The sequence below is a fragment of the Orcinus orca genome, chromosome 17, assembly GCF_937001465.1.
Source record: "Orcinus orca chromosome 17, mOrcOrc1.1, whole genome shotgun sequence".
NCBI classification, from domain to species: domain Eukaryota; kingdom Metazoa; phylum Chordata; class Mammalia; order Artiodactyla; family Delphinidae; genus Orcinus; species Orcinus orca.
The window spans coordinates 65,933,373-65,946,208 of NC_064575.1; the positions used below are offsets into that span (position 1 = coordinate 65,933,373).

The 12,836-nt window shown below is 38.3% G+C and overlaps 1 protein-coding gene across 2 annotated transcripts in view; it reads right to left on the reverse strand.

The window, feature by feature from the left end:
- Positions 1 to 12,836, reverse strand: part of EIF3H (eukaryotic translation initiation factor 3 subunit H) — an 87,456-nt gene that overhangs the window by 62,377 nt on the left and 12,243 nt on the right. For both annotated transcript variants that reach the window (XM_033419924.2, XM_004265374.4), the window contains exon 2: positions 4,965 to 5,121. In XM_033419924.2, the coding sequence (XP_033275815.1) occupies positions 4,965 to 5,121 (157 nt within the window). The remainder of the gene's footprint in view (positions 1 to 4,964; positions 5,122 to 12,836) is intronic.

Sequence of the window (12,836 nt, forward strand, 5' to 3'; positions counted from 1 at the left end):
AACACAACTCGAAACACATAATCACTAAACTTATTAAATGTTTGATGATTTTTACTTCCATAGGGTGAAAAGCAGAGGAAAAGATCCTTCCCTGAATAAATATTAGTTTTAGCAAGCATATAATACCAGAATAGCAGTAAGCAAAACAAAAGGCCTTTACTTTAGCATGATTTAAAATAATCAACATGCAGGACTACAATGGGAAAATTTAGCTTTTATCAAGGTTTGATAAATATCTAATGGTGACTGCATACCAATGCTCATTAAGATAAATAAATGGGGACTTCCCTGGCGGTCCAGAGGTTAGGACTTCGGCTTCCAATACAGTGGGTGCAAGTTCAATCCCTGGTCGCAGAGCTAAGATCCCACATGCCTCTCCACCAAAAAACCGAAACGTAAAACAGAAGCAATATTGTAACAAATTCAATAAAGACTTTAAAAAATGGTTCACATCGAAAAAACTTAAATAAATGGATTAAGTGAGAAAACCTAAAATTTAAGACTACTACAGGAGGCTATGAAGAAATACAGAGCATTGTCTTAGATTATTCACATATATAAGAAAAATGGCAAAACCTACTAGCTTCCAAAGGCAAACCAAGAAAATCGAATTCAAATTCAGTTGTTTTTTCCCAAAAACAAATTTAAGATATAGAATAATGATGCTCTGCACTCAACACCCTTTAATCACTGGCTTCTACTTCATTAAATTTCTAAAATCAACACCATTTAGGTGGGAAAACTCATGGGATTTGGGACCAGGGACCCAAAGATCTCAACCCCTATTCTACCAATTGCCAGTTAAATGATTTTGGACAAGTTGGCCTCAGCTTCCTAATCTGGAAAATGGGACTGATAAAACCTTCAACTATGTAGAGTAAATGATTATAGGAAATGCACATATAATACACAGCAAACAATGCCCTGTAATTTTTTATTATTATTTAACATTAAATTGAAGTCTGTTCTAATCTCAGTGTTATTAAAGCATTTTTTAATGAGCTTCTTAAAGCACATGTTAATGAAAAGGTACAAAGGCCAATTATCTCAAGTCCATAAAAGAAGCCAGGTTCCATGGAGAACAGTATGAAGGTTCCTTAAAAAACTAAAAATAGAATCACCATATGACCCAGCAATCCCACTACTGGGCATATACCCAGAGAAAACCATAATTCAAAAAGACACATGCGGGGCTTCCCTGGTGGCGCAGTGGTTGGGAGTCTGCCTGCTGATGCAGGGGACACGGGTTCATGCCCTGGCCCGGGAGGATCCCACATGCCGCGGAGCGGCTGGGCCCGTGAGCCATGGCCGCTGAGCCTCCGCGTCCAGAGCCTGTGCTCCGCAACGGGAGAGGCCACAACAGTGAGAGGCCCGCGTACTGCAAAATAAAAAAAAAAAAAAAAGACACATGCACCCCAATGTTCACTGCAGCACTATTTACAATAGCCAGGTCATGGAAGCAACCTAAATGTCCATCGACAGACGAATGGATAAAGAAGATGTGGTACATATATACAACGGAATATTACTCAGCCATAAAAAGGAACGAAGCTGGGTCATTTGTAGAGACGTGGATGGATCTAGAGACTATCAAACAGAGTGAACTAAGTCAGAAAGAGAAAAACAAGTATCGTATATTAACGCATATATGTGGAACCTAGAAAAATAGTGCAGATGAACTGGTTTGCAGGGCAGAAATTGAGACACAGATGTGGAGAACAAGCAAATGGACACCAAGGGGGGAAAGTGGCAGGGGGTGGGGGTGGGGGTGGGATGAACTGGGAGATTGGGATTGACATGTATACACTGATGTGTATAAAATAGATGACTAATAAAAAAATTTTTTTTTTAAAAAGCAGGAAAAAAGAATTAGCTTCCAATGATCAAGATCTAAAATTAGTCAGACATTTTGCTTTGTTTATCTACCATATTTGCACTGAACAGCTATTTCTTGCTAATATTCTAAATTGAGAATTTTATAAAACAAAATTAATTACCCGAGAAAGCCACGTGACAATGTAAACTGTTCAGGAATGGATTCTGCTCCCAACTGTGCCACTAACAAGGAAACTGAGTAAGTCACTTCAAATGAACCTCTCAGGCTCCTAACTTGTAAATCAAAGAAATTGTGCTAACAATCCCTGGTCTTCTCCCTTGTCTTCCATATCTAAAATAGTTATTACTGTTATTACTGAATTATAATTAAGTATCTCCAGATAGGTTGGTGAATATGGGAATAGAGATAACTTAATACTGCCAAAATGGTCTAAAGAGAAATCCCAACCATAATCCTATGTGAGTATTACACACATTTAATATTAATATTACAGTAGTTCAAATGAAACAAGGAGATCCTGACTGGTTTAAAATAAAACAAAATAAAATGCATATTGCACAGAAGTTTTTTAATAATGCTAATACTTAAGTGCCTAGAATAAAACAGCCTTGGTTAGTTTCTAGAAGTATTATCTTAATGAAAAAAAGATGTGTAGACCAAACTGCAATATCAAGGTTATATTAACCTCAGTAAGAATATACTTTGTGTTACTAAATGTTCAAGGTACTATGAGGATGTGAAGTCAAATGAGATAACATTTTATCAAAGTTAAAGTTGATCAATTAAACGTTATATAGAAAATGAATGATAAAAAGAAATTTAAAAGACAATCTCATTTACAATAGCACCAAAAAGAATGAAATACTTAGGAACAAACTCAACCAATGCGGCACAACACTTGTATACTGAAAACTACAAAACACTGCTGAAAGAAAGTAAAGACGACACAAATAAATGGAAAGACATCCAGCCTGTATTCATGGACTAGAAGATTTAATGTTGTTAAAATGTCCATACTACCCAGTGTGATCTACAGATTCAATGAAATCCCTATCAAAATCCCAATGGCGTTTTTTTTTTGCAGAAATAGGAAAAAAACATCTAAAATTCATATGGCATCCCAAAGGACCCTAAATAGCCAAAATAATCTTGAGAAAGAAAAACAAAGCTGGAGACCTCACACTTCTTGGTTCCAAAACATATTACAAAGCAACAATAATCAAAGGAGTATGGCACTGGCATAAAATTCCTAGAAGAAAATACAGGGAAGAAACTTCATAACACTGGTCTTGGCAATGGTTTCTTGGATGTTACACCAAAAGCAAAGGCAACAAAACCAAAAATAGATAAGTCAAATTATATTAAAGCTTCTGTGCAACAAAGGAAACAAAAGAGTGAAAGGAACAAAACATCTATAAACCATATATATGAGGAGTTAATATCCAGAATATATAAAGAACTCCTTCAACTGAGCAACAACAACCAAAAAAAAATCCTAAAAAATTAACAAAGGACTTGAATAGATATTTCTCCTTCTAAAGAAAACATACAAATGGCCAACAAGCATATGAAGAGATGCTCAACATCACTAATATCAAGGAAATGTAAATCAAAACCACAATGAAAGATCACCTCACACCTGTCAGAATGGCTATCATCAATAAGACAACAAATAACAAGTGTTGGCAAGAAGATCGAGAAAAGGGACCCCTCACACACTGTTGGTGGGAATGTCAACTGGTATAGTCACTGTGGAAAACACTATGAAAGTTCTACAAAAAAAATTACATATAGAATTATCACACGAGCCAGCAAATCCCACTTCTGACAAGATTATATATCCAAGAGAACTGAAAATAAGATCTTGAAGAGACATTTGCAGCATTATTCACAGTAGCCAAGAGGTAAAAAACCATCTAAATATCCATCAGTGAATGAATGGAAAAAGAAAGTATAGTATATACATACAAGGGAGTATTATTCAGCCTTAAAAATGAAGGAAATCCTGCTGTATGCTACAACATGAATGAGCTCTAAGGACCTTAAGCTAAGTGAAATAAGCCAGTCACAAAAGGAGAAATACTGCACGATTGCACTTATAAGTGGTATCTAAAGCAGTCAACCTCTTAGAAACAAAGTAGAACGGTGGCTGCCACGGGTTTGGGGAGGGCAAAAAGGGGAGGAGTTGGTCAATGGATATGGAGTTTCAGTTTTTGCAAAATGGAAGTTCTAGATATCTGCTCCACAACAAGTGGCATAAAGTTAACACTATTGTACACTTAAAGATAATTAAGCTGATAGATGTTATTTGTCTTAACTGCCATTAAAAAAAAAAGGTATCGGGCTTCCCTGCTGGCGCAGTGGTTGGAAGTCCGTCTGCCGATGCAGGGGACGCGGGTTCGTGCCCCGGTCCGGGAGGATCCCACATGCTGCGGAGCGGCTGGGCCCGTGGGCCATGGCCGCTGGGCCTGCGCGTCCAGAGCCCGTGCTCCGCAACAGGAGAGGCCACAACAGTGAGAGGCCCGTGTACCGCCAAAAAAAAAAAAAAAAAAAGGCATGTACAAAATGCGTTCTGAGAGTTCAGACAAGTGAGAAATTATTTTCAACTAGTTTTTTTTCTAATCCTTTAGGATACTGACCTTAGCCTTTGGTATGAGCTTTTAACTACTATTAGCCTGTGCTAACAAAGCAACTATACCTGTAGCACAAAAATAAAATGCTCCTGAAATACTTAAGGAGTGTCGTCTTTCTGAAGTAGATAGCTCAACTCATCTTTTCTTAAACAGTAAGCCAAATACTATAGTAGGAAATGGGTGTTGGACATAATGACAATCCCTGTCCTTCACAATGTATTTGGCAAGCTGATTTCATAATGGGAAAGTTAACTTCAGCACAGCTCCTATCCAAATTATGAGAATCACAAATTCCAAATAAGTAAAGGCCAGACTAATGAAGTGTTTTATAATAAATCTTCATTTCAGAGAATTTGTATAATTTTTTTTCAAGAAACTCAGAACTAGGCTACCCTGATAGACTCCCAATAACAGAACATCAAAGGTTATGGTGAACATTGGATTAATAACCATTTGTGTGCACTGCAAAGACACAGTAAGACGAGTACCCTTACCTTCATCAAAGTCAGCATCATCTTCAGTGTGCTGGGGGAAAGGAAAGCAGTTGGTAATTTCAAGCCGATCTTCGACAACAAGGCCCAAAAGCACTCCTTGAACCACCTCAGTTCCCTGTCCTTCTTCTTGGTAATGTTTGATAATCTTTAATACCACCTAAAAGAAAACAAACAGAAGCTTAAATACCATCTTACAGTTTACACTTCCTTTATTTCAAAGAAAAAATAAAACTTGCCTAACCAGGGCTTCCCTGGTGGCGCAGTGGTTGAGAGTCCGCCTGCCGATGCAGGGGACACGGGTTCATGCCCCGGTCCACGAAGATCCCACATGCCGCAGAGCAGCTGGGCCCGTGAGCCATGGCCACTGAGCCTGTGCGTCCGGAGCCTGTGCTCCGCAACGGGAGAGGCCACAACAGTGAGAGGCCCGCGTACCGCAAAAAAAAAGAAAAAAAAAAAAGTGTCTATGTATAGCACTCACAACCTTCAAGTCAAGGGTCCCTAAAGGTCTGGCATCCAAGAGTTCCTTCACTCAAAACAAACAACATCACCTCAACCTGAGATCATTGTAAAGTGATCCTGTTAACCTTTGTTAATAGTAAGATAATTTCCTGCCACAGATGATAAAAGTATCAATAAAACACAGAGATAAAGACCTCAATTATCTGAATACCTAAAAGCAGAACCCTCTGACAAATTCTCAGCACCTCAAGATGGTTCCTGAACAGAGCATCTAATTAATCAGAGGAAGCAACAATGGGAACATGTACCTAAGAAGAATCTGCTTGGTAACAGAGAACACAAAGAGAACCCAGTCTCCAGCACTACCTAATTTTTCTCAACCAGAAGGATACACCAAATAATCTCTAATGGATTAGTCAGCTCTTACTATTACTCTCTCCTTTAATATTTCCATGAAGATAAAGAGGTAACATGATTGAACAGGTAATTAATTTAAAAGTTCACAGTAACAGTAATGATTAATAATAATTCCTACAGTATGAGATTGGTAATATATTAATGGGCTTTGAATAGTGCTTGGCACGTAGTATTTATTAATAGTAGTCTATTATTCAGTACAAGCCCATGGCCTGAAGACTAAAGGGCAATACAGTCTACAATATAATGGAAAGTCCTCAGAGGGAAAAAATAAGTCTAACAACAAAATGATAATTAGTATCTTACTGATTAGCATTTAATTTAAAACAAGTATATTATTGACAGAAATAAATCATTGGTAACCAGTCAGTAACACAGGTTACAATTATTGAACACCATGTGCCAGGCAGTATTCTAATTATTTTACATGTATTATCAATCATGTAATTCTCACAACTACCTTAGGGAAAAGGCATTATTATACTCATTTTACAAATAAGAAAACTGAAGCAGAGAGAAGTAAATGAATGACTAAAGATCACACATCCAGGAAATGGTAGAATCAAGATTTAAACCAAGTCAAACTCCAAAGCTCGTGTGCATACTTTAACAAGGACATGACTTTCATATCAGTAACTTAATAATTAAAACCATGAGTTAGGAACAGATATGAAGCAAAGACTCTGTGATGAACAGACCCAAAAAGACTTTACACCAGTGTAAGATCCAGACCTCCTAAGAACAGCAAGCTGTCAGCAGGGAAGAGCTTCATGCAGAAGGACTGGCAGTACTAGTTGGTGTACTACTTCAATACTGTGAAGTGGCGAAAGTGTACAAACCTTACATATTCCTGTATAAAAGACCTCTCCACTTCTTGAAAGGCACAAAATGGCCTTAAGGGGTCATGCAGGAATAGGAATGATTTACAGCTCTAGCATTTATTAGCTGTGACCTTGGGAAAGCTATTTAATCTTCCTAAGTCTTCGACTTCTGACTTGCAAAATGGAGCTACTTCATATCATTATTGACACTATTAAAAATGAGAAAATGTACAGTAAATACTTCACACAGGGTCTGCCATGTAATAAATGCTCAATAAATCATCAATATTACTGACTTTATCAATAAAAAGAGAACTGTTTAATTCCTATTCAACTTGACTCTCTGCCAAGAACAATCATTTCACACACTTAAAGAACAGAAGAAACATGAATGGCTAAGAAGGGATAAACAAAACTGATAGAGTTATCACAGACACACCTACCAACTTGTGTAGTTCACCTAGCTTCCTGGATACTTAACCCTATTAATGAGATCACTGAACCACAGTTGAAATCAAAGTAAATGAGAGATGCTAGAAGATACCTGAGCTTAATGTAGATCTTTGCACAAATCCTAGAACTGATTCCTAACAGCTGGTTCCTGTGTGTGCAAAAAACAGTATTGATGACTAGGGCCCAGCATACTTTCACAAAAAGTCAGGCCAAAATAACCTTATTTCCTTTTACAAAGAAAATAGAGATAAGAAAAAATAATTATTATGTTTAAAAACAAATTAGCATAGTTTAAAAATATCTTATGGGCTTCCCTGGTGGCGCAGTGGTTGAAAGTCCGCCTGCCGATGCAGGGGACACGGGTTCGTGTCCCGGTCTGGGAGGGTTCCGCATGCCGTGGAGCGGCTGGGCCCGTGAGCCATGGCCGCTGAGTCTGCGCGTCTGGAGCCCTGTGCTCCGCAGCAGGAGGGGCCGTGACAGTGAGAGGCCCGCGTACCGCAAAAAAATATATATATATATCTTATACTGAAACACTGTCTTCACTCTTACCAAAGTGAACTGTAAAGGGGTTGGGAGCAATGTAACCAAACAGCATAGCAGCCTGATATGCTTGCCCCAAGAATCAATGCAATTTATACAGCATCCACAGAAGTACAGTGCTCCAAGTAGAAGAAATTATTATCTCACTCTTTCTAGCATCACTGACCTGTCACAGCCAGTTCTCTACAACAATCAAGAGAAAATTTACCAGTAACAGTATTCAACTGAGCAACGGGAAAAGCACAGTGGTTTAACCATCAGCTAAACACAATCAACATGAATAAGTATACCCCAAAAGGGCTAATTGTAAGAGAGAAAGTTTAAAACTCTGTGATGAGAACCAGTTCAATGAATTCAAATCTCTCTCCAGGCTACGGACACTCATAAAGAGCACTTTCCACAGGCTTCCCTGGTGGCGCAGTGGTTGAGAGTCCACCTGCCGATACAGGGGACACGGGTTCGTGCCCCGGTCCACGAAGATCCCACATGCCGAGGAGTGGCTGGGCCCGTGAGCCATGGCCGCTGAGCCTGCGTGTCCGGAGCCTGTCCTCCGCAACGGGAGAGGCCACAGCGGTGAGAGGCCCGCGTACAGCAAAAAAAAAAAAGCACTTTCCAAATAGTGAAGCACTAGAGGATGTGTCTTACTTTGAAAGACAAACTAAGGACCACAGGTGACAGTTTCAGAAAACAGTACTTCAATTTTAAAGATGAATTCTCTCTAGCATTTATGGCTGCCCAAAACAGAAGCCTTTAGGAAAGGCCTGGTGATCACTAAAATGATCTTGCCAATTTAATAAAATCTGATGAAATAAAACATTCAGAAAGAAAACAACTTTATCAAAACTAAGCAAACTCATTCTTCATTTTGACATTTTAGAGCCTTCCTATTTCCTATATACACATTAAAATCTCAATTCTTTAGTTCAAAAAATAATGTACTGGAATTGCATTACAAACTTCAGAGTAGGCTCATTTAGATGTCAAAAGGAAATTCCTGAGCAGGAGGAAACTACTGACATACAGGCTTCTGAAATTCTACACAAATAACCAAGAACTTACTGTATATAGAAAAATATTCCATATATTATTGGTATTTATAAGAACCCATGTACTGCTCATGGTCTCCCCTCTTAAATGTTCTCGTAAAAATGAAGGGATGTTTTTACTCACTGCATCTTCAACACCCAACACAGGTACTAGCACATAAAAAATACTCAAAATATATTTGCTAAAGGAATGAATGGTAAACATTTATCAGTCACTTATGCCAAACACTCCACCAAGTGCCTCACATGCAATTACTCATTTAATCCTCAAAATCACTATACAAAGTCAGTAATATTATTTTCCCATTTTACAGAAGATGAAACAGATAATCTGACATAGATTTATTAAATCAGGAAAGTGAGATCTGACTTCTGACACCAAGGTACATTTAATTACTTACTTCACAGTAACTGAGTAACTTTAGGCTCCAAATATGTTTTTCATAACAAGACTGAAACAGAATGCAGTGGCGACAGCTCTGGAAGAAGTCTCTGTAACTAAGTTGTAGACGCAGGGTTTCTGCATGGAGTAAGAAAAGTTCAGTGAAAGATTTACAGGGACCTGCAGCAAAAAGACTGAGGGAGGGCTTCCCTGGTGGCGCAGTGGTTGGGGGTCTGCCTGCCGATGCGGGGGGCGCGGGTTCGTGCCCCGGTCCGGGAGGATCCCACATGCCGCGGAGAGGCTGGGTCCGTGAGCCATGGCCACTGGGCCTGCGTGTCCGGAGCCTGTGCTCCGCGGCGGGAGAGGCCACAGCGGTGAGAGGCCCGCGTACCCCAAAACAAAAAAAAAAACTGAGGGAATGGTACTGGTGGTCACATTTTTTGTGCCCTGATAATAAGTATCATGAACAGGAAACTGCCACTGATTGTAAGAATGCGATTCAGCTCTTTATCTTTAGCAGCACTATCCTCACAAGCCACAAGATGGGAACGTTCCACCACACATGTCCTGTTTCAGTCATGCTTACTAGCCTTTCATTTTTCTCTCCCTCCAACCAATCATATGCTTCTGTCCATAAAACAGTGCTGATATGCTTTTAATTAATCCTGTTTATTGATGTCATGCTACCTGTTCTTACTCTTAAAAGCAAGATACATGAAAAACTTAATAGCTCCCCAAAACAACAACATACTCCTCTATTATACTTTGTTTATAAGCATCACAAATGTTCTTAGCTTATCAAAATGACCTGGGGAGCTTTTTTAAATAAATGAAGAGAGGTCTTCACCCTGGCTACATATGACAGCCATCAGTATTTTTAAAATACTGATGCCTGAAACCCAATCCCTAAAAATCAGAGTTAGTTAACCCGGGTTGGGGTTCCTATACGGTTTTTTGGGTTTGGGGTTTTGTGGGCTTTTTTTTTTTTTTTTTTTAGTTTTGGTTTCCATTTTTGTTTTTAGATTCTCCAGGTGATTCTAACATCCTACTTCATTCTAAGTTTTAATGAGGTAGTATGGACCAGCCTTCCTTTTTTGTTGTTGTTTTTTGTTGTTTTTTTTTAATGAGGTGGGTTTTTTTGTTTTTGTTTTTTTGGCTGTGTTGGGTCTTCGTTGCTGTGCACAGGCTTTCTCTAGTTGCGGTGAGCGGGGGCTACTCTGTTGCGGTGCGTGGACTTCTCACTGTGGTGGCTTCTCTTGTCGCAAAGCACGGGCTCTAGGCGCACGGGCTCAGTAGTTGTGGCATAGGGGCTCAGTGGTTGTGATACATGGGCTTAGTTGCTCCGCGGCATGTGGGACCTTCCCAGACCAGGGCTTGAACCCGTGTCCCCTGCACTGGCAGGCGGATTCTCAACCACTGCGCCACCAGGGAAGTCCTTTTGTTCTGTTATAACTTCTCAGGTGATTGCAATGCACTCAACTGGTTAAACCACAAGTTTTCTTTCCTGTTTTAAGACTCCCTGTGTTGCTAAAAAGTGAGTACACTGAGAAACACAGACCCAAGAATGAACCTTTTATTTATAAAAGCATAAAGAGAAACTCAAGCCCTACTTGGAAGGATCCCTACAATAAAAAAATGAGAGGAAAGGTAATGTGAGCAGTTCATCTGAGAAGTATTCACGTGTCTATAGCAGAGTAAAACTTACTCTTTATAGCTTGACCCCATATTTATGACTACTTATGAACTACTACTACTTATGAACCGACCAGGTTCCTGTATCCTATAAATTAGCAGGTAAATGAAGATTCTTCTACAAATTATGCCTTACGGGACAGAAACAAACTGGCCAGCAGAATGTGAAATTACCAAATTCTTCTACACCTCCCCAACACTGTCATATTCGGAGTCTAAATGCTTATTAACCTCCTTGATATGCCCTGCATAGTAAGTACTGTTCTTGGAATAGGTCAGCAGTCTCTAGAACCATCTCCTAGCTTTCTGAAGTTCGCATGTTCTCAGGATGGGCAAATCTTGCCAAAGAATCCCAACTTGCAAGACAGTAAACAGACTTCCTGTCTGCTGAAAGTACCCTAGAGGAACCATTTTTTCCTACTATTGTTTACTATTCAGTGCAGACAATTTGAAAAAGCAAAGCAGACTATTTCTAATCTCCAATGAACAAAATACTATTTCTTTAAGTGTTTGGCATTTTAAAAAAAAAATGAAAACCTAACTTTGCCCAAAAGGCTAAAAGCAACAAAGAATTTAACTACCAAGACAAAAAGTATTCTCAAGACTATAGGACAAAATATAAATAATAATCTAAAATATCCAAATAAATTAATTATACCAGAAGTCAATCAACCTAAACTTAGAGTTAATTAATAAGCATGATGGGTTAAATCTTCCATCCTTCCTGGAAAGGAAGACTTAGCAGAGTCTCTAATCAAAAGCACATCAGAAACTTTCAGTTCCATACCAGGGAACAATTTAAATCTTACCAAATTAAAGATTATGTTTTCTGATGAATTGGAGTAATTTTCTATCAAATATGATGTCTACAAAGACCCATTACTACAGAAAAACTTGGAAGCCCTGCACAGAATCACCAGAATTCTGTTATTTTCAGTTTCTTTCATTCACTCATTAATCCATTCACCCAGATATTTGCTGAGTGACTTCTACAGGCCAGTTATAGCAATGCCAGGCCCTGTGAATATGAAACTAAATCAAATACATAAGGCATTTATTTTCATGGGACTTATATTTTAGAACATCAGTTCTCACATATTTTGATCAAAGGACCCTTTTAACACTCTTAAAAACTACTGTGGACCTCAAAGAACTTTTATATTGATATTTACATATGAAAATTCAAACCAAAAATGTTCAAAATACCTTATTCACTTAAAACAATAAATGCATCACAAACTAACTTAAATTACATTTTTATGAAAAATAACTACTTTCCAAAACAAAAAACTTAATCAGGATACAAAAATGACATTGTTTCACATTTCTGTAAAACACTTACCTTTTCAAAAATAAATTTTAACCAGGATAGGAGAATGACACTGTTTTACAGTTTCGTAAATCCTATTAATGTCTAGCTTAATAAAAGACAACTGGATTCTCCTATCTGCTTCTGCATTCAGTCTTTTACATAACACATCATGTAACATCTGAAAACCTCCATTAAACACTCATGAACGAATGAGAGTAAAAGTGACAAATAATGTTTATAGTTATTATCATGAAAATAGTTTAGATCTCAGACACCCTCTAAAAAGAGTGTTGGGGTTTCTCACAGTTTAAGAACACTATTCTAGAATGACAATTAAGAAAATTAACGTGCGTATACATTGTTAAAAGCACTATGAAGAAAATAGAGAAATGTGCTGTTAGCTAGGTTGATCTGGAAAAGGCCTCTCTCTGAGATGACCCCTGAGCAGAGAGCTGAAGAACAAGCAGCCAGCCCTACGAAGAGCTGGGTGAAGTGAATATTTGCCAACTATGGGTTTTAAACACTAGTTCAAAAAAATACTAATATTTGTTTTTCATAAAATATACAAGTTGTATTTTAAGGGAACAAAAAGGCCTAAAGAGGGATGAACAGTAGGGTGGGAGTAGTACACTTTCATGTTTTTACCAAAAGCTCTGGTATATGAATAATAAACCCAATGTCCTAGCAGACTCAGTTACATCCTAAGATACTACTACATAATTCAAAACTAACAATTTCATATCATTTTTG